The sequence below is a fragment of the Lissotriton helveticus genome, chromosome 3_1 (assembly GCF_964261635.1).
Source record: "Lissotriton helveticus chromosome 3_1, aLisHel1.1, whole genome shotgun sequence".
Classification (NCBI taxonomy): Eukaryota; Metazoa; Chordata; class Amphibia; order Caudata; family Salamandridae; genus Lissotriton; species Lissotriton helveticus.
The window spans coordinates 1,949,866,809-1,949,890,317 of NC_136061.1; the positions used below are offsets into that span (position 1 = coordinate 1,949,866,809).

At 44.6% G+C, this 23,509-nt stretch overlaps 1 protein-coding gene across 2 annotated transcripts in view; it reads left to right on the forward strand.

The window, feature by feature from the left end:
* ZWILCH (zwilch kinetochore protein) overlaps positions 1-23,509 on the forward strand; it is a 450,160-nt gene that overhangs the window by 376,731 nt on the left and 49,920 nt on the right. For both annotated transcript variants that reach the window (XM_078683040.1, XM_078683041.1), the window contains exons 12-13: positions 11,352-11,431; positions 23,016-23,172. In XM_078683040.1, coding sequence (XP_078539166.1) covers positions 11,352-11,431; positions 23,016-23,172 — 237 coding nt within the window. The remainder of the gene's footprint in view (positions 1-11,351; positions 11,432-23,015; positions 23,173-23,509) is intronic.

A 23,509-nucleotide genomic window follows, 5' to 3' on the forward strand; every position in this document is an offset into this window, starting at 1 on the left:
GTGCTCCGCCCCTCCCGCCCTCACTGGTACAAAAACCCACAGCCTCCAGTGCACCGATTGACAGAGTGCTTGTGTCCTGAGGCGGAAAGCCAGGACGTGTGAGTGTGTGTGTGTGGTTCTTATGCTTTTAATTCATTTACTTCACTTTATTCACGGAGTTCTGACCACTAGGACTCACCTCGCCGATAATAAAAAAAAAAAAAACGATCTGCACCCCCGTGCTTACTAGGGACTGCTCTACCATTAGCCCAACTACTCTTCTGCCCTGCTGTGGCCCATTGCAGCCGATTAGGCGCTGCTTGGGTGACAGCCTTCCAGCCACCGCCATCTTGGGTGAGGAGCAGGAGCAGGCGAGCGGTCCAGTGCTCCGCCCTCACTGGTACAAAAACCCACAGCCTCCAGTGACAGAGTGCTCGTGTCCTGAGGCGGAAAGCCGGGACGTGTGAGTGTGTGTGTGGTTCTTATGCTTTTAATTCACATACTTCACTTTATTCACGGAGTTCTGACCACCAGGACTGACCTCGCCGATAATTTTTAAAAAATCGATCTGCACTCCCGTACTGACTAGGGACTGCTCTATCATTAGCCCAACTACTCTTCTTGCCCTGCTGTGGCCCATTGCAGCCGATTAGGCGCTGCTTGGGTGACAGCCTTCCAGCCACCGCCATCTTGGGTGAGGAGCAGTAGCAGGCGAGCGGTCCAGTGCTCCGCCCCTCCCGCCCTCACTGGTATAAAATGGCCCCCTCGTTTCGGGAGCGCAGCAGACTGGCGCAGCGGGCGCGCCAAAGGAAAGCCCGTCTGTGCCCGTCCGCGCCCTGACGGGCCCCAGGGCATGTCATGCTACTGGGCTGATTGCTTACTCCCGTGAGGAGCTGCTGATCATTAACAACGACCAGGGCCACCTGAACAAGCTATCACGTAATCGGGCCCAGGGACTGGGGCTCCTAGTTAATTGCTCTCCCACCTCCGATATCACTACCACGACATCTGTTGGCCTCACCAGTCACACAGGGTCCGACCTTCATCCCCACTCTGTCTATAGCCTATTTAAACACCCGCTCCATGGTGAAACACAACCTGGACCTTTTTCTTTTATTGGATGGGGACAAACCGGACATCCTTTTACTCACCGAGACTTGGCTGACCCAAGACTCCGCCCCAGATATTATAGCTGCACTGCCACCAAACTATCGTATCATTCACGCTGATCGTGGACCCGGTAAACCTGGCGGGGGAGTGGCAGTTATTTTCCGCCACGACCTGAGCGTCACCGCCTTGACTTGCCTGAATCTTCCAGACACTGAAAACTTGGTTTTAAAAATTGATACTTCCTACACAACTTTGGCATGCGTCCTCCTGTACAGACCCCCTAATAATATGCCATCTTTTCCTTTAATGCTTAGCGAACAAATCGCCAATTTGGCCATTGATCATGCTAGGATCCTTTTGGTCGGGGATTTCAATTACTGGTTCAATGACCCTCTGGAAGGTCCTCAGTCGCGTGAACTCACAGAGCTTCTTACAAATTTAAACTTTGAACAACATGTAATTTCACCAACTCATTGTAAAGGCCACATTCTGGACCAGGTCTGGACCAACTCTCTTTAGTTACCACCCCGGTCACCTCCCCGTGTTTATGGTCGGATCATTTTCTTCTCAAATTTAATCTCGTCTTTCCCCCTAAAAAGACCACTGTTACAGCTATGGGTGGACGAGCCAGGAAATGGAATTCTCTAGACAGGTCGGAATTTTTACAAACTCTTGCCACTTCTATTCCTCCCCACCACCCTGACATTAACATAGCAGAAAATAACCTTTCTCTCTGGCTGCAAACAGCCAGTGACGTCCATGCTCCATACAAAACGATCAAACTGGGCCGGTTCGCAGACGCCCAAAAATGGTTCTCCCCAGACCTAAAAGCGACTCTGGCGTCGTAACTATGCTCCTGATGCTAAATCTCGATACATCACAGCCAGGAAGGATTACATGAAATCTATCCTAGCCACTAAAACTGCTTACTTTTCTTCCCGCATAACTAATTCAACCAATAAATCCAAGGATATTTTTTCTATTCTCAATGAATTAACCAACCTCGACAATTCCCGTCCCAGCTTGCCCCCGACCCAGGTCCTCTGCGATTCACTGAACGTTTTTTTTTACAGAGAAAATTGCTGCCATCAAAGCCACTATTCCACAAACTTTAAGTCCTCCCCTTTCAGCTCTAAGTCCCAATACCACCGATTCACTTAGCAGTTTCACTTCTATCACCTTAGATCAATTTCAGGAACTACTGGTAAGAGTAAAATCAGGGGCCCCACCCGACAGATGTCCTCCTTATATCTTGAAAGACTGCCTATCAGTTATTCCGGCTCCCGCTTGTACCCTCCTAAACAACTCACTGGCCAAGTTCCCCTCGCATTCAAAGAAGCAACAGTAATACCCCTCCTAAAGAAACCGGGCGCAGACCCCACCTGTAATGCAAACTACCGCCCAATCTCCCTTCTCCCCTTCTTAGCAAAGGTGCTGGAGGCTCATGTTGCTAACTGCCTGTCCAACTTTATAGAGACATCAAACTGCCTTGAACCACATCAGGCGGGCTTTCGCCCAGCCCATTCAACGGAGGCGGTGATAGTGGCAGTAATGGACACCGTTAGGGACTGTGCCGACAATCGCATCCCGCAGGCTCTAGTGCTCCTGGACCTGTCGGCCGCATTTGACATGGTCGATCACACCATCTTGATCGACCGTGTCTCTCAGGCTGGCATCCGAGGCACGGCAGCCTGCTGGCTGAAGTCCTTCTTGGCCTGGGCAACTTAGCAGGTACCAAGCAAGCCATCACATGTGGTGTTCCTCAGGGCTCGTCCCTGTCACCGCACCTGTTCAACCTCTACATCTCCCCGTTAATCCAGGCTCTTTGAGACAAACAGGTAACGGTGATGAACTATGCGGACAATTTACAGCTCCTCTTCACAATCGACAACTCAGATACGTCCATCTCCTTCTTCCAGTCAACAATGAGGTTCATCCAAGCTTGGATGAACCAAAATCATTTAAAACTGAACCCAGGAAAAACCGAGCTGGTCCTGACTGGGGACAGCATTAAATACTGGGGCCCACACTACTGGCCAACAGATATGGGTCAAGCTCTGATCCCCTCATCATCGGCAAAGACGCTTGGCATCACCTTAAATAGCGATCTTTCACTTAAAACGCAAGTAGGTCAGGTGGTTTCCAAGTGTCTCTTCCAACTGAGAAAAATCCGGAAGGTTCGTCTCCTTTTGACCCGTGAAGCCCTGACACAGGTGGTGATCGCTACTGTAATCTCTCACATAGATTATGCAAATTCAATATACCTGGGCCTTCCCCAGTTCCTTCTGAAACGACTCCAGATGGTGCAGAATCATGCAGCCAGACTGATTTTGAGCCAGCCCAGATGGCAATCAGCCACCCCCATTCTGAAAACACTCCATTGGCTCCCGGTGGCCCAGCGCTGCACCTTTAAAGTCAGTTGCATGATCTTTAAAGCGCTCTACTGCAAAAGCCCTAAATTCATCACAAAACTCATCATCAAGTATACCCCGTCCCGAAGCCTACGCTCGGCCCACCAATGTCTTCTACAAACACCATCTTTTAAATTTAAACGCTCGGGCGGCTGCAGATTTGGCACTCTGGCCCCTCGCCTGGGGAATGCTCTTCCCCTTGAGATCCGGCTATGCCCTGATCTCATGTCATTCAGGAAATCCCTAAAGACCTGGCTTTACCAACAAGCATACCAGTAACTCCGCAGGCTTCCAACTCTGACTGTCCTCTGTCTTCCACAACTAACCGGTGTCAGTGCGCTTTACAAATCATTGTTAACATAACATAACCTACAGGAGTCACCTTACCTCGTGACTGGAAAAGACTTCTTCGAAGAAAAACAACTTGCAAACATTCAGACTCAACACTAGATGGCAGAAGTATGCAAAGCATGTGATTCCACAGCTTTACATGCCAAGAACAGATGCTTACAGGGTAAGTAACATAATCGTTTACCACCACCTCACAAGAAATGGTTACCCATTTGAAAATGGAAAGGGGTCCCTAATGCACTCCTTCCCATTTGTGAATGTTTAAAAACATTTTTGAAGAGTAGGCACTGGTTAACAGGACTACTGCATTGCAATAAAACACGCTTGTAAAATATTTCATTATTCTTTCTAAACGCATCTATTTTTCCATTTAAGAAAATGTGCTACATTTATTTTAAAACATGTTTTTTAAAGGATGCTTTATTTAAAAGCAGTCACTGACGTGGTGAACTGCTGACACCAGCAGGACACCATGCCTGTGATTGTAGGCAAGTGTAGCGGGTCATAATTTGTGACCTAGCTCATTAATATTTGAGGTAGGTCAGTTTGCTACCCACTAGGATACTGTATTTTATTAATAGACTTAATAGGTTAGGTTGGGTTGCAAAATACAGATGCAATTGGTAGAAGTCCATGTGCAAATTGAAACCACTTTTACCGAATGCATTTTAGTATGAGGCTCTTAGTTGCTAGACTTTTTAACTTCTAGATGGCTATCCTTGTCTAGGAGAGTTCCATGTTAATCAGGCTTTCGCAAAGGTGGCAGCTCAGAGACTGCAGCACTTAAAATCAGTGATGGCATTGATTGTATTTTGGACAGTGGCAATTTCTGGTTCCTCATCTTTCCTATTTTTTTCAGCTGCATTCAAAACCATTGACCATTCAACACTCATCACAGTCCTAGAACTTTGTATGTGTTCATCAGTCTTAACTTATAGCAAGTAGTTAGTTAGGTTGGCAAGTCTTCTGACTGTTTCCTAGTTTCTTCTGGTGTTTCCCACGGTTCAGCTCTTATGCCTGTTCAGTTCAACTTGTTTATGGAGCTAAGAATCATGTTGGAGAACGCAGGGTTTGCTGTATACCAACATACATGGGAAACCCAGATAATTCTAAAAAGATCCTCATTCGAAGACATCTACGCGAATTGCCTTGAGGATCTTCGCAAATGCCTGCCTTTTAACTGTCTCACTGAATCTGAACAAAACATTAATTCTAATAAGATAACCACACAAATCCAACATTAACAAAGATTAACTCTGAGTTACGCATTTATGCCTTCTACGCTTTAATGGAAAAAAGTCAAGTTGCTTGGTCTTTGAATCATAACCCACCTTCCTATGTCCTCCCAAATGGAGCACACTTCATAATCTGTGAAAGCTACCTGTTATACGGGCAAGAAATCTTTAAACACCTCCCAAGTCCAAAGGACAGTTGTACAAGGCTCGTATTTATTATGGATCCCCCCATTGTATCTGGCTTCCTAGTTCTTCCTGTAAAAAACATTCTTCCCTCTGTGGCAGTTCTGATCTAATGAACTAAACTAGCAAATTGCATCACCCATCACCGTAATATCTTTGAATTCCTCCTGAATCGATAACAAAATTCCACCTGGCTTTCATCACTTCTAAGGCTCTGGATCAACATCTGGAATGTGTATGCACCCCCCTCAAAATATCTTGTGGCTCACAAAACCTGAGAAGCCTCAATAGCTTAAAACTGGAACACAAATGAACTTAAGATGTTTGAAAAAGGTCCTTATGTTTCACAGAAAGCTAAAAACCTACCTCTTTATACTCTTACTGGATTAGTTACTGCCTTCCATGTTTATGCAGTTCTCCTATTTCCTTTCAGGTGTCTTTTCTCTGCTCTTCTGTAGCCTCCTGTATATTGCCCCTTTTCTGACAACCCTTCAAACTTATTGACCTGCCTGTCGCTCCGCTTTACTCTCAACTCTCTTACCTCTGTTAACCTTCTTGACCATTTTGGTTCATTAACCTTTTACCTCTGTGCACTTAACTATTTTCCTCAGTTTCACTTTCTGTCTGTGTCATTCTCTTACAACTTTGCTGTTATTAGCCACCTCTATCTTTTAATTGAGCGACTTATGTTTTTTCTAGTTTTTATATGATTTCCATTTTTAAACCGAGTGTATGTTCGCAGTTTTTAGGTTTTGCCTGGCGAAAAGATGCGCTCTGCGCATCTTTTTCGCGCAGGCGAAAACCTGATGAGAACTGTAGTGTGGCTTTGGGTCGACCCTCGTCATTCATTGGCTGGCTCCATAAATGGAGCCTAGCCATTGGACGAGGGGCCTGTCCGTCAATGCCGGACCAGATTCGGGGGCGTTCCCGAGATTCTTTGGCTTTTGCCGACGTCACGCGACGTCAGCCGAAAGCCCTCGGGAACGCCTCCGAATCTGTTCTAGCATTGACGGCACTCGGCGCCCCTTCCACGAGTCCTAGGCCACCTCTTCCTGCGTCCCGCCGCCTCCGTCCATCCCGCCGCAGTGGGGCCCTGCAGCAGCCTCGCACACCAGCACTACCATGGCGGACGCTCTGCCGGGCTCCCGTGAGCTGAGGGAGCCCGGCGGCATCAGAGGCGGGAGAGCCTTGCAGCACCACCACGCCGCCCGCAGTGAGTAGTGCCTCGGAGTGGACGCGGAGAAGCCTGTGAGCTCACTGGCAAAGGTACACGTCTTACAGTCACTGCAACCTGGCGCTTGTGGTGAGGTGTGCTCCGATGTTTATGTTTCCAGCTCAAGTCACAAACCATAACACGTTTAAATCCTGGTTTCTCCAGTTGGTACCGACCGTGTGATCTTGCGCAAACCACTTTAACTCGCGGTACAAAGCTGCGGATTCCCCAGAACGGTCTAAGCTCCAGTATTAAGCCTTATCTTGGAAGGCTGCATCCTCCTGCACTGAAGCAGCACTGTGGGGGTCCCCCGTACCCAGGGATATCCTCGGTGCTGGCAGAGCTGCAGAAGCGAGGTCCCAGGGTCGGTCCCTCCCGCGCCTCTCCTTGTGCGCCCCTTGCCTCCTCTGTGCACCGCAGCGGCAGCGGGTGGCGAACGAAGGCTCCTCTGAAGGGTGGGCGCGGTGCCCTGGCACCCCTGGGGGAACTGCCGCTGTTCACGGGTCCAGCTGGGAGGGCGATGTGAGTGTGTGGGGTGCCACAGGTGCACCCTTCTCCCCCTGCAGGCAGTCTTGCGGAGCTCTCAGCTATGGTACAGGACCGGTGCTTGACAAGGATCCTCCCCCTACCTTTAAGTACAGTGCATCCGCCCTATCCAATTACAGCGCCATTTCCACCCCCCCCCCCCGCGGCCCCTCCCGGCCCCTTGTGCGCTCTATTGTTTGCTAACAAGCGTCTGATGCAATGTAAGAGCCGCCAGACTCTGCCAAGCTGGGAGGACGTGCCTTATTCATGAGGCGCTAAGGTGGCCAACCTGCAAGTCTTGGCACCTCCCCCAGTGCCCTTGTGTGATGGGCAAGGGGCAACCCTGCTAAAGACAGCTCAGTGTGTTGGGACCCTACTGCAAAGAGTACCGTTAAACTCCATATGTGAAACTCAACCTGTTACCCTTCGGAGGTCGATATAATCAGGCCCACTTGAATTGTGCGGTTCTGCAGCGTTTTCCGCATGATTATAGATTTGCGGCATATGTCACTTAATCCATCATCTTCTGTATCTGCGCATTTTAACCAAAAAATGTGTCTAGCTAAATCGGTTAAAAAGTTATTAAATATGTGGCCACACCTGTTTCCGCGCAATGGAATGCAATCCGCAAAGGTTGACTTGTCATCCTTCAGTTGTTTATGACCATATTTGGTTCTTAAAATGGCACCAATGAGTTAAAATCTTTGCTCGGAAAGTGTTGGCAAGTGTAAAAATACAAAATAACGAGCCAATAACATTAGAAAAATGGTGCCTCATCACACTGCATTATTTGCCTTCTTTTGCCGCATAGTTTGGTCCTCCCTTTCCGCGTCATTCGAGTGGCCTAGGAGATAATACATATCATAATTCAAATCTGGCATGTCATCTTTCCGAGGTCGATAAAAATAGTACTGCAGGTGACACTTGGCATTTAATCCTTCTGAGGCTGATCACGTGAACACCATTCTACTAACTCCCGCCATTGATCACCAGCAATCTATATGACCAATTAAAGGGGTCGGGATCAATAAATGCTCTGTAATAGTATTATGCTTGACTTGTATTTGTCTCGAGGCCTGTATTGACAAGGTTAGCCTCGAGACTTGTATTCACAAAGTTAGCTAGACTTTTCCTGATAGTCACCCAAATTCCAAACTCTACCCATAAGAAAATCCATTGCGATCTATGCATCTATCTGAAATGAAAAGACTCCCATCTCACCATGAAAAATCCTTTTTCGATACGTCACTAGTTGCCCAGATATATTCTGGAATTTCATTGTAGTGCCATTTGGATGCCCAGTTAATGCCAATGAGCCAGCGACTTCCTGTACACGTGGTTCAATCGATGTATTTTGGGTTCAAGTTTGCGCACAAAAAAAAATCGTAATAAACATAACGAATTGGATATTATTTACAAAGCGCACTTTCTCTGGACTTCGAAGCGCTACTGCGTAATACTGAAGAAAAATGGCAAAAATTCTGCCCTGAAATGCTTTGGAAAAGGCGGTACCGTGGTGAATATTGTGACAGTGAGGGGAGTGAGCTGGGAGGGGTCGGTGGGTCTGGTGAAGAGCCTGGGTTCAGATGTGGATTGGGTTCAGACGACCCACGAAAGCCCTTCCTTCGCGTCCCTTCTCAATTCACACCATGCAGACGCCGCCCGAGGGCCAGGCCAACCGGATGCCGCCTGCCCCCAAGCACCATGACCTCAAATACACACACCTCAGCGTCGTTTTGTTGTTCTAATGTACTGGACAAGTGCCCCATCCAGACTTCCTGCCGAAGCGCACTCTGACCCCCAGCCGCGCGCTCATCTCCAATAGATCCTTTGCTCTCTCAGGCACGCGCAGTCGTCTTTAGCTCTGGTGGCACCAGGTGCGAAAATCTTTTTTGGTGCCCCCATCAATGACTTTCGTCCCCAAGGATTCCCTCACTACCACCCTCCACCAGCGCCCCTCATCTCCCCAAAGCCACCTCTCACACGCATTTTATTGCTTTATAGCACTGCACGTAGCAATGCAGGGTGTCAGAGCACTTTACATCACACACGTTACACAAACATAATGAATAATTCCTGTATAATACATCAGTCTATATGAAATGTTACTTCAGGCAATGAGAATTACAAGGTGTAGGAATCACGTCATCCATATGAGTAGGTGATATATTTTAAGAGTGGCCTGGAGAGCACAAAGTCCCAGCCTGTCCTCTCCCAGCCTGTCCTCTCCCAGCCTGTCCTCTCCCAGCCTGTCCTCTCCCAGCCTGTCCTCTCGCAGCCTGTCCTCTCGCAGCCTGTCCTCTCGCAGCCTGTCCTCTCGCAGCCTGTCCTCTCGCAGCCTGTCCTCTCGCAGCCTGCCCTCTCGCAGCCTGCCCTCTCGCAGCCTGCCCTCTCGCAGCCTGCCCTCTCGCAGCCTGCCCTCTCGCAGCCTGTCCTCTCGCAGCCTGTCCTCTCGCAGCCTGTCCTCTCGCAGCCTGTCCTCTCGCAGCCTGTCCTCTCGCAGCCTGCCCTCTCGCAGCCTGCCCTCTCGCAGCCTGCCCTCTCGCAGCCTGCCCACTCCCAGCCTGCCCTCTCCCGGCCTGCCCTCTCCCGGCCTGCCCACTCCCAGCCTGCCCTCTCCCAGCCTGTCCCCTCCCTGCCCTTTCCCAGCCTGTCCTCTTCCAGCCTGTCCACTTCCAGCCTGCCCTCTCCCAGCCTGTCCCCTCCATGACCTTTCCCAGCCTGTCCTCTCCCAGCTTGTCCACTTCCAGCCTGCCCTCTCCCAACCTGCCCTCTCCCAGCCTGTCCCCTCCCTGCCCTCTCCCAGCCTGCCATCTCCCAGCCTGTCCCCTCCCTGCCCTCTCCCAGCCTGTCCTCTCCCTGCCTGTTGTCGTGCCCCGGTGGCAGTAGGCAGCAGGCAAGAGCGTGCACTGCGTCCCCGAAGTAACAGCCCTAAAGCAAGCAAGAAGTACGCCCCCCTCCCACCAATCCCTGTTAGGTAGTGGAAACTGTCCAAACTGGGGTGCAGACAGCCCCTCTCACCTTTCGGCCTGGTACCACTGCACCAGCCGCACTACTTCCCTACTGACCGTTCTCCACTTCAGCCCCGTCTAAATTACAATTCCTGCTTGTGACCCTTTTGCCTGCTTGTGCTTGTTTTCGTGACCCTGTTGCCTGCTTGTGCCTCCGTGTGCCCCTGTTGCCTGCTTGTGCCTCCGTTTTCGTGCCCCTGTCGCCTGCTTGTGCCTCAGTTTTCATGCCCCTGTTGCCTGCTTGTGCCTCAGTTTTCGTGCCCCTGTTGCCTGCTTGTGCCTCCGTGTGCCCCTGTTGCCTGCTTGTGCCTCCGGGTGCCCCTGTTGCCTGCTTGTGCCTCCGGGTGCCCCTGTTGCCTGCTTGTGCCTCCGGGTGCCCCTGTTGCCTGCTTGTGCCTCCGGGTGCCCCTGTTGCCTGCTTGTGCCTCCGGGTGCCCCTGTTGCCTGCTTGTACCTCTGTGTGCCCCTGTTGCCTGCTTGTGCCTCCGTGTGCCCCTGTTGCCTGCTTGTGCCTCCGTTTTCGTGCCCCTGTTGCCTGCTTGTGCCTCCGTGTGCCCCTGTTGCCTGCTTGTGCCTCCGTGTGCCCCTGTTGCCTGCTTGTGCCTCCGTGTGCCCCTGTTGCCTGCTTGTGCCTCCGTGTGCCCCTGTTGCCTGCTTGTGCTGTGTGGGTGTGTGTGGAAGGCTCTGTGTGGGTGTGTGGAGGGCTCTGTGTGGCTGTGTGTGTGTGGGGAGCTTTGTGTGGCTGAGTGTGTGGGGGGCTTTGTGTGGCTGTGTGTGTGGGGGGCTCTGTGTGGCTGTGTGTGTGGGGGGCTCTGTGTGGGTGTGTGTGTGGGGGGGCTCTGTGTGTTTGTGTGTGTCATTTGCGAGAGATAAAGCTAGTGGCATTGTAAATGACAATGCCATTTATTTATGTTAAAAAAAACATAAATAAAAATAATGTCAAGAGCAATGCCAATAGCTCTAACTTTAACAAAGGCAAAACCATTGCATTGTAAATGCTTGTTTTTTTAGTTCTCGGAAAATGGAAACTGTGATCTCCCTGTTTTGTGTAAAGTGCACTGACAAGTTTATGGTTGGTTTGCACTTCATAAAAATGCTAAATAAATAATGAGACTGAACAAACCACGCTTAGTGATAGTTATCCTATGTAACCTTTTAATCCTTGCTCGCCAACCATATTTCCATCATTGACTTTAATATTTAAACCAGTGCATTGTAGTTCTGTCACAAACTAGTGCGTGCCTCACTCTGCCCATATTGTTCTTTTTCGATGTATGCAACAACTGGTGCAGTAAATGGAGTACATAATAATGTTATAATTTTCATTTTTCAGGTGTCACCTCCTATCAGGATGTGGTTGATTGTTTTACTTTGGTCATTCAGTCTCTGAAGCATGGTGATGTGCAGCCATGGGTAAGTAGGCATTCAGAAGTTTCTGGAGTGCATTCAAGAAGCTGAGGCCTTGACTTTCTTTGCCTTTTGCCCTTAGGCCTTCTTGCCATGATTTTATCATACTTAGGCCCTCACTTAGTTTAGTGAGGTGGGTAAACCACCATACCTTGGCGTATCAATCCCCCCCGCCCCCACACCTCCAAGCTCCCATATAAATGTGGGGAAATCACAGGGTTTCCAACGGTGGAGCCTTCACCTGACGGGAGAGGAGTTGGCCTAACGGCTAGGGCGGTCGACCTCGAATCTGGGGAACTGGGTTCGAGTCTCGGCAATGACGCAGAACCTATCCTGTGATTCTGGGCAAATCACTTAATCTCCCTGTGCCTACCAAAAATAAATGTATTTTCATGTAATGTAACTGGTGCTATGTAAAGCGTTCTGATACCCAATTTGGGTCAAGTTCGCTCTATATAAAACTCTGTGAAAGAAAGGTGAAAGACTCGAAAGACAGAAACCCTTGACCTGCTAGCCCTTATGCCATGTGGCCTTCAGGTCACAGTGAAAGTCACTCAGCCTATTTAGCATAAGACAACCATCACAAGATTTCCCTGCGTTAGCAGTGAAAAACTTAATAGCCCTGATGTGCAGGGAGAAATACCCCAGTGCATGCAGCCATTGATTTTTGTTTTTCAAAAACAATCTGCATCTTTGGGAGATTACTTATAAAAAAAAGTAATATAAATGGCGAGCGGACCAAATCAACATGGCAATCGCTTGGCAACATGGAACTGGCGGTTCCTTTGTAGGCTTTCAGATAAGAGTTCTAAATTAGCTTAGTGGTCGGTCTCTCACCTCGACCTGGGACCAGCGACCTGCAGGCTGCCCACCCAACTTAGCCAACCCCTTAATGTTCTCATCTCCTTCACATGCATCTTACCCCTGTTATATTTGTGTATTATATCGTAGAATCCAAAAGGATTAGCTGCAGTGTATAATTGTCAAACCAGGATCCTAACTAGCAAGCTAGTCAAACACTGGGTGCTGTGTCAAGCAGTATCAAAAACTAGAAACCCTTATTCTGCTAAGCTGTTTTGTTTCTTAAATCCGCTCGTTTAACCACAATATTTGGGTCAAAGAATCGAATCATTGAGCATTATTTGCCAAAAATTAAACATCCATTCATAGAATTAGCAAGATGAGATGGTGGACCAGCTCAGAGAACTTTTAATCCTTTACTCAGGTTTAACTACTGTCTAACTCTGTAACCCGTAGGTAATCTGCTGCTCTGTTTTGGCTCTCACAAAGTTATTTCCCTCGGGCAGTCCTGGCTCTTATGATTCTCACATATATTGACCCCCACCTCTACTGCTGACTGGGGTTAGGAACCCCTGTACAAGACACTTTCTTACTGAATCAGTTTGATGAAAATCAATTGCTCTATTATTCTCTGAAAGCACAGGTTGTGGGGCTGTGAAGCTGTATCAGAAAACTGAGATCAAAAACATTATCCAGAACACCGTACACACACTCCATTCAGCAGAGATATGCTGTGCGTTTGATTGCCTCTCTGCTTACAACAACCCTTCTTACAGAAGAATGTAGATAGACCATAAAAATGCTTAACAAAAGGGCTTACTGTCAAGACCACTCACACATACAGCTTCACTCCCCTCCCTTTTTTCCATCTATTGGACCTTAGGTATATCTACCTCCCTAAAAGATGACTAAATAATAAAGCCAACCAACTTCATCCATTCACATCCGAATCATACACCCACAGCTCAGTGCATAACAAACTCACTTGACCAATAATATCAGTAGAACGCTGCAACAGTCAGATGCTGTGGAATTTCGGTCAACTACTGGCAAACACCTAACTAAAGGCAGGAAGAACCCAAGGCAGCAACAGGAGCATTCTGAGATGCTAGGTGAATAGCTAGTTCTAGACCTTCTATCAAAACCTTCCCATGCCCACATGAAACGGAGATAGAAGTGTAGCATTGTTCACAAGGACTTGGGTTAGTCTATTGTGGAGATGCCTGGGCCAGTGGTGTCAAATGGCTTGTGCCACAGTAAACTAGGATGACCTGATTTGTAGCGCACCTCTACACAAGTGTATCTCCATCTCATTAAGCACATATTGTATCTCTTCTGCACGCATACACTCTGATTCGTTTTAGGAAAGCCCACCTCTCTCTGCGATGTTCACAACTTCTGATGATAATTGGAAAATTGGAAGCAGCGACTTTCTAACTATTCTCTCCAACTTTGGTACTCGAGTACTTGAACGAGAAAGCCTGCTTAGGCACTCGAACTAGTGCTATGGATCGTTCTGCAATCTGAATTCTCCCCGGTAGAGTTGTCATCTCATTTGCCACACCTTTTCCTATGTGTGCTCCCCTTCATGACCTAAACTTTTATTCTTATTTGCTTCTAACACGTTTTCTCTGCTCTTAACATACCTGTTGCATCGCACAACACCATACTATTTGCCACATCATTGTGACTGCTTGCTCCTGTCACAGCACCACAGCAGGTATCCTTATTTTTTTTTTTTGTTCAAACATTTTATTGGTATTGCAAAGAAGCATATAAATAGTTAAATACAATAAGAAAGTGATACAATGAATAAAAAAAGAAATACAAGAAATCAGCTAAAAAAAATAAAAAAAATACAATATATTTCATATAGTTCATTCAAGCATTACATCGAAATATTGTAAAAGAAAGAGAGAAGAATAACAGCCAGGAACCATAATAGAAGTCAAAGGTATCACTTTGATAAATAAAATTGATTGGGGGGAGAAAAAGGAGAAAGAGAGAAAGCTAAAGACAGAAAGAAAGAGAAAAAGAAGAAAGACATGGAGGGGAGGAAGGAAAGAAGCATCTCCTGTAACACCACAAAAAGAAGGAAAAAACAATGATCATATACTCATAAAGACGCCACAAAAGGATATTGCTCCACCAACCCTTTTGATGCCAAATCCATATATTCATCTAAGGCTCTCCAAATTCTATTAGAAAATGAAGGGGAGAGATGAGCCTCATCCACTGAGGTATGCGCTCCACGTAAAAAAGATACCCACGCCCACCAAGTAGGATAAGAGATGGAATTAAAAGATTTCCATTCCATAAGGATAATTTTCACCGCTATTGACAATAAGAGGTCTAGTAATTGCAAATCTAAGGAGTCTAAAGGTAATGGAATACGTGAGGCCCATGGACCCAGCAAAACCATGGTAAAGGAGAGCTGAAACTGAATCTTAAATATTAACATAAAATGTTTATGGACCAAATCCCAAAAAGGCTGGAGTAAAGTGTACTCAAAAAACATATGAGGATAATTACCTGTATCCAAACCACAACTCCAACAAAGATCATCATCTTTAAGACCAAGAGAATGTAATAGTGCTGGAGTCCAATGTAGTAGATTAACAGATTTTTTTTTAGATTGAATTAGAGAAGGGGCAATTTTATTACGAAGAGAAAACCTCCCAATCAACTGCCAAGTATCTGAGGAGATATGCGTAGTAAGATCATGATCAAAATGGTGCAGCCATTTCTGTGGAGTAACAGTAGTTAAGGCAGGAGGATTGGAAGACAAACATTTATAAATTCTAGAAGCCACATGACCAGATCTAAGCCACAATTGTAATAGAGCTATAGTAGGAGAAACTGGATCGAGACGAAGCTTAGCAAGAGCCACTTTTATTTTTAAAAAGGTATAAAAATCCAAATTACAAAGAGAAAATTGTTGTTGTAAAGAAGAAAAAGGTAATGGATCATTATTAGAATCATAAAGATGATGAACCAATGTAACTCTTTTATTAGCCCAATAAGTCATTAAACTAGGGTCCATAATAATTTTAATTTTGAATTGCGCCATAAAGAGGACCCCCTAGATTTATGAATTGGCGTAGAGACTTTCCTGTCAATAGTTTTCACCGCTGCAATGGTGTCTAAGATAATGGAACGAGAAAACGGAATAGACAATGTTGATATAGTTAAAAAGGAGGAGAGAGGTAAGGGGGAAGAAAACTCTTGTTCAATCAATACCCAAGATGGCGTATGGGGAGTATCGGAGGAGAACCAAAGGGCACCTTGACAGGCTAAAAAAGACACTTGATATTTTTCACAATCAGGGAAATTGCAGCCACCCATATCATAGGGTTTCCTCAAAGCTCTATAAACAATTCTAGCTCTTTTATCGCTCCAGAGGAACTTAGAGGTGAGAGAATCAATTTCATGAAAAAAAGACGAGGATAACCTAATAGGAATAATAGAAGAAACAAAATTAATAATGGGCGTTATCATCATTTTTAAAGTTTGAAGGCGTCCCCACCAGGAGATATATTTAGGAGACCATGTATCTAATAGTTGACGTATTTTGAGTAAGGTTTGAGCCTCATTATAGGCTACAGTGTCATAAATAGTACTACGAAACCAAACTCCTAAATACTTAATCTGTTTCGATTGCCATTTTAAACCAGCATTCCCCATATGAGCTGGAAAGCAGTAAGCATTGAGCGGGAACATTTCCGTTTTGTCTTTATTAAGGGAATAGCCAGATACTCTAGAAAAAAGGTTAATAGTATCCGAAATAGCAGGAATAGCAGAAACGATATCATCAGAGAAAATGAGTACATCATCTCCATAAGCAGCAGTTTTTATGCAGTGTGAGCCAAAATTAAAACCTTTAATATCTTGATGAAGATTGATTAACTGCAGAAGTGGATCAATAGATAACAAAAACAAAAGAGGTGATAAAGGGCACCCTTGTCTAGTAGCTTGACAAAGATCAAAGAACGAGTACGTAGCACCATTAACTCTGATATTCGCTCTCGGATGTACGTATAAGGACATAACCATATTAACAAAAGAATCACCAAGATTATGGGCACAAAGCACTGCATGTAGAAAAGACCAGGGAACCTTGTCAAAAGCCTTCTCGGCATCAAGAGCAAGAGCAGCCGCCGGAAGAGTAGATAATTTTGCTTTCCCTAAGATGTGACCTAAGGTACGAATATTGTCTCTAGCCAATCTTCCTTTAACAAAGCCCGTCTGAGAAGGATGAATAAGTAGTGGTATATAGGATTCCAAACGTTTGGCTAAGATTTTAGCAAAAATCTTTGCCTCCATATTGAGGAGGGATATGGGGTGAACATTTTTAGGATCTGAATGATCTTTGCCTTCTTTGGTATCACTACGATAGTAGCGTCAGCAGCAGAACCCAAAACCGTTCCTGATGATATAAAAGTGTCAAAAAAATTTTAAGACGAGGGACAATAGAAGTAAGAAAAGTTTTATAAAACATGATGGGAAAACCATCAGGACCCGGCGCCTTTCCCGAGCGTGTGGATTTAATTGCATGTATAATCTCTTCAGTAGTAATCGGAACTCCCAACTTCACACCGTCATCATCCGAAACCGTCTGGATAGGAAGCGTCTGTAAAAACTGTTGACATTGATCAAATGAGGATGGATTAACAGGAGTGTATAACTTGCTATAAAAGTCTCGAAAACCCTCAAGAATCTCCTTAGTTTGAAATTTCTTGGTACCAGAGTTATCAGTAATACAGGATATCTGAAATGACCTAAGATTAGATTCCTGAAATTTTAGAGTCGCCGCCAAAATCTTACCTGCGCGGTTTTTCAAAAGTAAGCGTTTGGATTTCTGAGCTTGAACCCCAATATGTGCTCTTTTAGTGACAATAGTATTGTAGGAATACTTCAAATTTTTAATGGTTTGTAGTAATTGTTTATCTTTAGAATGTCGATAGAGAGACTCTTGTTCCTTAATATCATCAGCTAAGTCTGTAAGCTCTTTCTTAATATCAGCATTCCTCTTTGCCATATGTTTAATAACTTGTCCTCTAAACGTGCACTTAAAAGCATCCCACAAGACTATTGGGGAACTGACTGAGCCCTCATTATCAGAAAAATAATTATCAATCTCTTCATTCAATGCCGCAACCTGAGTCTTGATCATGCAGAATTTCCGTGTTTAACCTCCAAGTACGAGGTTCTTTCTTGTCAGTAAGATTGAGGAGAGAAAAGGATACCGCAGCATGATCAGAAACAAGGATAGGATGGATGTGAGGAGACGACGAAACCTGTAAAAGAGCTGAATGAACTAAAAGATAGTCAATACGAGAAAAGCTAGAATGAGGCGAAGAGAAAAAAGAAAAATCACCTCCAGTAGGGTTATGTAGACGCCACAGGTCTTGAAGATTAGCAGAGGCACACATATTGATCATCTGTGTGTGAGCCCTAGGGGGACGAAATTTAAAAGCAGGTTGTCTATCCAAAATTGGGTCCATAGGAAGATTAAAATCTCCACCAACTATTAGGTTACCTTTATGAGGAACCTCAGACAATTTTTTGGTGATCTACCGCCAAAACGATGGATCATCAATATTTGGAGCGTAAATATTCATAAGGTAAAGATCAAGAGAGCCATTGGAAAGGCGGGACAGCAGCCATCGCCCTTCGGAATCATGTTCAGCAGACACCACAGACAACCCTGAATTTTTAGAGATTAACGTTATCACACCATTCTTTTTACCAGAAGCATCAGAGCACACCAAATCAAGGACCCACTCTTTCCTCAATAATAAAGCTTCCTTATAAGATATTTTCGTTTCCTGTAATAGCACTAAATCTGTAGAGAGATGTTTGCAATAATCCAAAATCTTAGCCCTTTTCGCCGGGTGATTCAATCCTCGAACATTAAGGGACAATACGTTCAATCCAGACATAAAAACAGAAGAACAAAAAATCCACTAAACACTGATAGTAAAGAAGATAAATCAAAAGCAGAAACAAAAACACGCCAAACCACACAGACCCAACAACATGAAAGACCCCACAAATCAGAGGTGCGAACAGGAGATCCAGGAAAAGAAAGAAAGGAAGAAAAGATAGAAAAGAGAACAAGAAAAGGGAAAAGATATAGAGAAAAAAGAAAACCAGAAAAAAGAAACAGGAAAATAAGAAGAAAGAGACCCACCAGGGGAGATCTAGAAGAGACCAAATCCATACGAGGGGGGAACATGGAGAGGTAAGCAAAAAGGCCACCAAGGGGAAAGAAATAACAATCCATTACCCCATACGGTAGGGGAAAATATAAGAAGACCTATAGAAATTGGTAGAAGAAATTCATAATCATACAATATAGCTATACATCAGTATATCCAATAATAGGAAAAAGGAAAGCGAGTAAAATCAAAACAGGAATCATCAAACAGTAGAAAATACCATAACCTAAATGTATAGAAACAGAAAGGACTATATCTTAATGCATAACAGTAGAAGTAGAAGCATATATCAAATATAACAAGAGATAACAATAAATAGAAATTCATCAAAATGCTCAGAAAAAAACAAGGTATATGAATTCATACCTCACAAACTTTAAGCAAATAGCATAAAACAACTGTTTCATATCTCGATAACAAGAAATCAGAAGAATAAACAATAAAGAGTAATAAGTATAAAATCAGACCAATAAGAATAAGAAAGATAGAAAACGGGGACAAATGATGTATGCACATCAAAACAAATAAAGGCAGAAATAAAGGATCAAATAAAAAATAGAAAGATAATAATACATATCGCCCAAACCTAGAACAAGTAAAGGAAAGTACAAATAAGTCTAAACCACGATATAATACATCGGAAACGGTTAAACAATAAAGAGCAATACAAATACAAACAAAACAAATATAAAGAGATAAACATGGAGCAAAAGACAAATGCTATATGCACATAGAGAGAAATAAAGACAGCTATAGAAGATCGATTAAGATAGAAAACACTAGAGAAAAAGAAACAGATCAACAAATAAGAAAAGCAATATAAATAGAATCCACGAAAAATATCGATTCACCAGACCAATGAACAATATAGAAAAGCATCCAAAAGAAATAATGAAACATCACCATTACATAACAAGGTATCCACAGAAATGGAAAAGAAAAGAAACATGGAGTGGAAGACCTATTGACAGGATATCAGCAAGGAACACGAGCCTCAAACTGGAAACAGGCAAGATAAACATAATGGCAAAGAGGAAAGAAACAAATAACACAAAAACCTGCAATGCAAAGGAAGGTTAAAACTTGTCAACCATAGATTCATCATAAACCGCATGTATATCTAGAAGTCTAGTAATCATATCGTTAGTCTACACCAAGACTTACACATCAAGAAGATTACAAGAAAACATTTCAGGAACTACTCAAGAACCCGAGGGTCCAGGAGAGGATGAAGAATCCATTTGAGACTCCCATCTGGTTATCCAGGAAGGTCGAAAGATCCAAAGGCTCATAGAAGATTTGGGAGCGACCTCTAAGAGTTACACGAAATCTTGAAGGACCAGCAAAGGAAAACGGGATATTCATGTCGAGTAGTCGCCTTCGTAGATTAAGAAAACCTTTCCGTCTTATAACAGTGTCCCTGGCAAAGTCTTGAGAAATATAAATCCTGTGGCCCTCCCAGGTAACCGTCTTGATCTTCCTCATCTGAGCTAAAATTTGTTCAGAGTGTTGATGACGCAGCGGTTTAAAAATCACCGCCCTAGGATAAGGTGAAGATTTGGGCCGTAAAGTAGGGACTCGATGAGCACGTTCAATTTGAAAGTCGTTCTGAAAGGAAATCTGTAGAACAGAAGGAATCCATTGATACAAAAAGTCTATTAAAGAGGACGCTGACTTCTCCGCATCCTCGGGCAGACCAAAAATACGCAGATTGCTCCTGCGATTACGATCCTCCTGATCCGTAAGGTCTCTCCGTAACGCCATCATGGAGCGTTCCATCTGTTGTATTGGTTTAGAGTGCTGTTGCGCAGTATCCTCCGCACCACTAATCCGTGATTCAGCCGCCGAAACACGAAGTAATAAGGATTTAAAATCATTTCTGATTGTTGCAACCTCAACTTGAAGAAGGTCGGTATTGGTTTTGGTCGATTCCGCAATATCATGAACAGCATTCAAACAGGACAGAATAGTATCCAACGTGGTACCAGCATCTTTCTGAGCCGACTCCGGAGTAGGAGAGGTTTGCTTTAATCTCTTGAGATTACCTTTCGAGTCTTTGGTCTTGGGAGACAGACCCATGTTTTCAGCCATTAGAGTATGTAAGGAAAACAAAAATACATTAACGTGTATCCTATATGAGTACAGCTAAGAAAGGTGCATAAACCTCAGAAATAAAAACAGCACCTTGGGAACAAATACGGTACGCAGAATATGTGTAAAGACATATGAATTACAGCAAATATCTTAGTACAATGGCGTCATTGAGAACATCCCAATTCAAGAAAAAAAAACAATGTTGCAATTAGAATACAAACATCACCATATTGAGGAATATATCTGAGGAGACATTTAGCAAAAAAAGATAGCAGAGTATAACCATATGACTAGTACTAGAGTTGCAGTAGAATAAGTTAGTTGGCAAGGACAAAAGACATTCTCTTGTAGCGAAATCTCAGAGTCACAGTCATAAATGTCACTTCCACAGTAATGGCCAAAAAGAACATCAAATATAGCAGCAGCTGTGGTAAAACAGAATCGCCACTACCAAAGCACAAAATGGCGGCCGTTTGCAGAAAAGGGAATATAGAGAAGGACTCTGTGAGAACAGAAGCATCAAGCCGGATAGCAAGAGCAGTAAAAAAGACACATGTATCTCACCAGCAAGTCCAGCATAAAGTTTGTCGAATTGTTACTGCAAGCAGTCATGAAAAGGTGCCATAATTCTCCACGTCACAAAAAGCTCCCAAACGCAACATGTTAGGAGGAGAAGCCCTCTTGAAGAAGCCAACAGAACTAATTAGGGCAAGTAACACCTCTTCCCTTTTATGTAGCGAGGTTCCGGTGAAGTGCCCAGGACATGAAGAAAGAATAACGCGAGCGCAGCCTCCAGGCAAGAAAATGGCGGCTGCCCGCGAAATCTAGCGAGAGGGGCTCTGCGCCGAATATCTATGCCTTCCGAGCAGCTTAAGTACAAGGAGCCGCACAAACCGCTCACGGCATGTTCCGGTTACAATTGCGGCAATTCCGAGCAGATTCCACCGCGAATGGGTGTCAGAAAAACACCTCGACAGCCTTCGTCACCTCGGAGCTCAAGCGCAGACCTCCATGTCACAGCGGCGCGCAAGCCACTCCCCCAGGTATCCTTATTTTTTACTGTCTTCTAGGCCCTAAGTATTCTTTCTGAAGGTCTCGGTTTCCGCTCTTTTCCAGTTATTTAAAGATAGGTTTGTTGTTGCCCAGATCTAGGCTTAATAACCAGTAAAGGTAAAAGTGTAGGATTGGGTCTTTTTCGTCTTTTTTTAAAAATTACTTTTATTGAATCGTAAGTGGTACAATTAAATCATTCGTTTACATTATAACTATTGAATACATGTTCTATTTCACTGGTTACTGTTGACAATGCACATATTCCCCCCCCTGTAGGTGTTCCATCCTTCCTATAGTTTTATCCACTTTTTCAGACAACCTCTACGCACATATACGTTTTTTTTTTGCCACCATGGCCATGTTCTTATCTTTGCACCACTCCTTATGCGTGGGTGTGATGGCTACACCCCAATGTTTGGCGATGTTTCTTTTTGCCAGTATCATTCCCAGTGTTGCCAATGTCTGTGCTGTGGGGGTCTTTTTCCTCTTAACCTAAGTTGACTGTTGTGTTACACTCCATTGCATTATCGAACACAAAGGTTTGCTAAAAGGGAATGCCTTAAGCAAGAAATCTTGTTGTTTTCAATGAACCCAAAATTAAGTGGCTGAAGTTCCAAAACTTCCTGTCCGGCAATGGTACCATTCCAGCTGATGGAGGAAAGCAGATGTAGGGTGCTGCTTTTTAGCAACCTATATTAGACTACAGATTGGGTCATTATGCAGTATTCATTGTGCACCAGACTCCTGCTTTAAACCCTTCTGTGGTGGCCGAGGCTAAAGGCCTAAATTGATTTAAATGTTTTCTGGAATCTGTAAATGAGCTCCGCTAGTGCTGCTTTATCAAAAAACGGACTTTGGTATAATGCCCAACTGGAAGAGTACCTTGTGGTTAGTCTGCATGTATGTGGTGATGTTCATACTTCTGTTCTGGTGGAATTCACAACCCACAATAACATGGCGATTCCAATCAGAAATTGGTCCTGGTGCGTGGTTCAGGGGTATTGGGGAAGGAAAGACATCCGGAGGCCCTACCTGTCCAAAGCCCAGAACTTTGTTTTTTGATGTAGGCTAACCAATGACACAACAACAAAGCCTGGCTATTATTAAAGACATTGAGTAACCCCCAGTCCCTGGGAAACATAATGTTCTTTTCTACACATTTTTGTTCATTTTGGCCTCCATGAGTTATATTGTTTCTTGCCATAGTTTGAAAGTTGTTGGGAAAACATGGGCAAAATGGGGAGACAAATAGTCTCTGTTTGTTTATGATATGAAGAATAGGTTATGTCTGCTTAGTGGAAAGTAGTTGAAGGAGTTGTCAGATGAATGAGTCATGAGATATTTGACTCTGGACAATGGCTCAAGCTGTAGACGCCTAGTTTGCTGCATCTCTTATTCCCTTACCTTCTACGATCTTTCAGATTCACAGAGGCAGCAGCAGTTCGCTTAGCCGTATAATTCAGCAGTCCTATAGTGGCACCATGGAACCTGTCAGTCTCACTGGCCTGGCACCCATCCGCATGTTACTGGAGATCGGTTTGGACAAGATGAAAAAGGATTACATTAATTGCTTTATAGGTGAGTCTGCCATGTACAACTGTCACCGTAGTCTCATCACTTAACTGTATCCACCTAGCGCAGAGACACAAAACCTCAAGCTGGGCCATCTCCCTGTTGGCCTTTAGGTTTTCACACTGCTCTTTTTCACAGCCTTCATTACTATCCCTGCTCTTTACTGAGAGAGCCAGTCCAAATCTTTTGTAATTTTCATTTATTTTCTATATTCTAGGTATTCCCATTTCACATTATATATGTTTATTCATTTAGGAATGTGTTTTATTGCAAATAAGAAAATGCCAGTATTGTAGTAGTCTTTTTCATTGCAGTGTGATAATTCAGGCTTGCTTGAAGTATA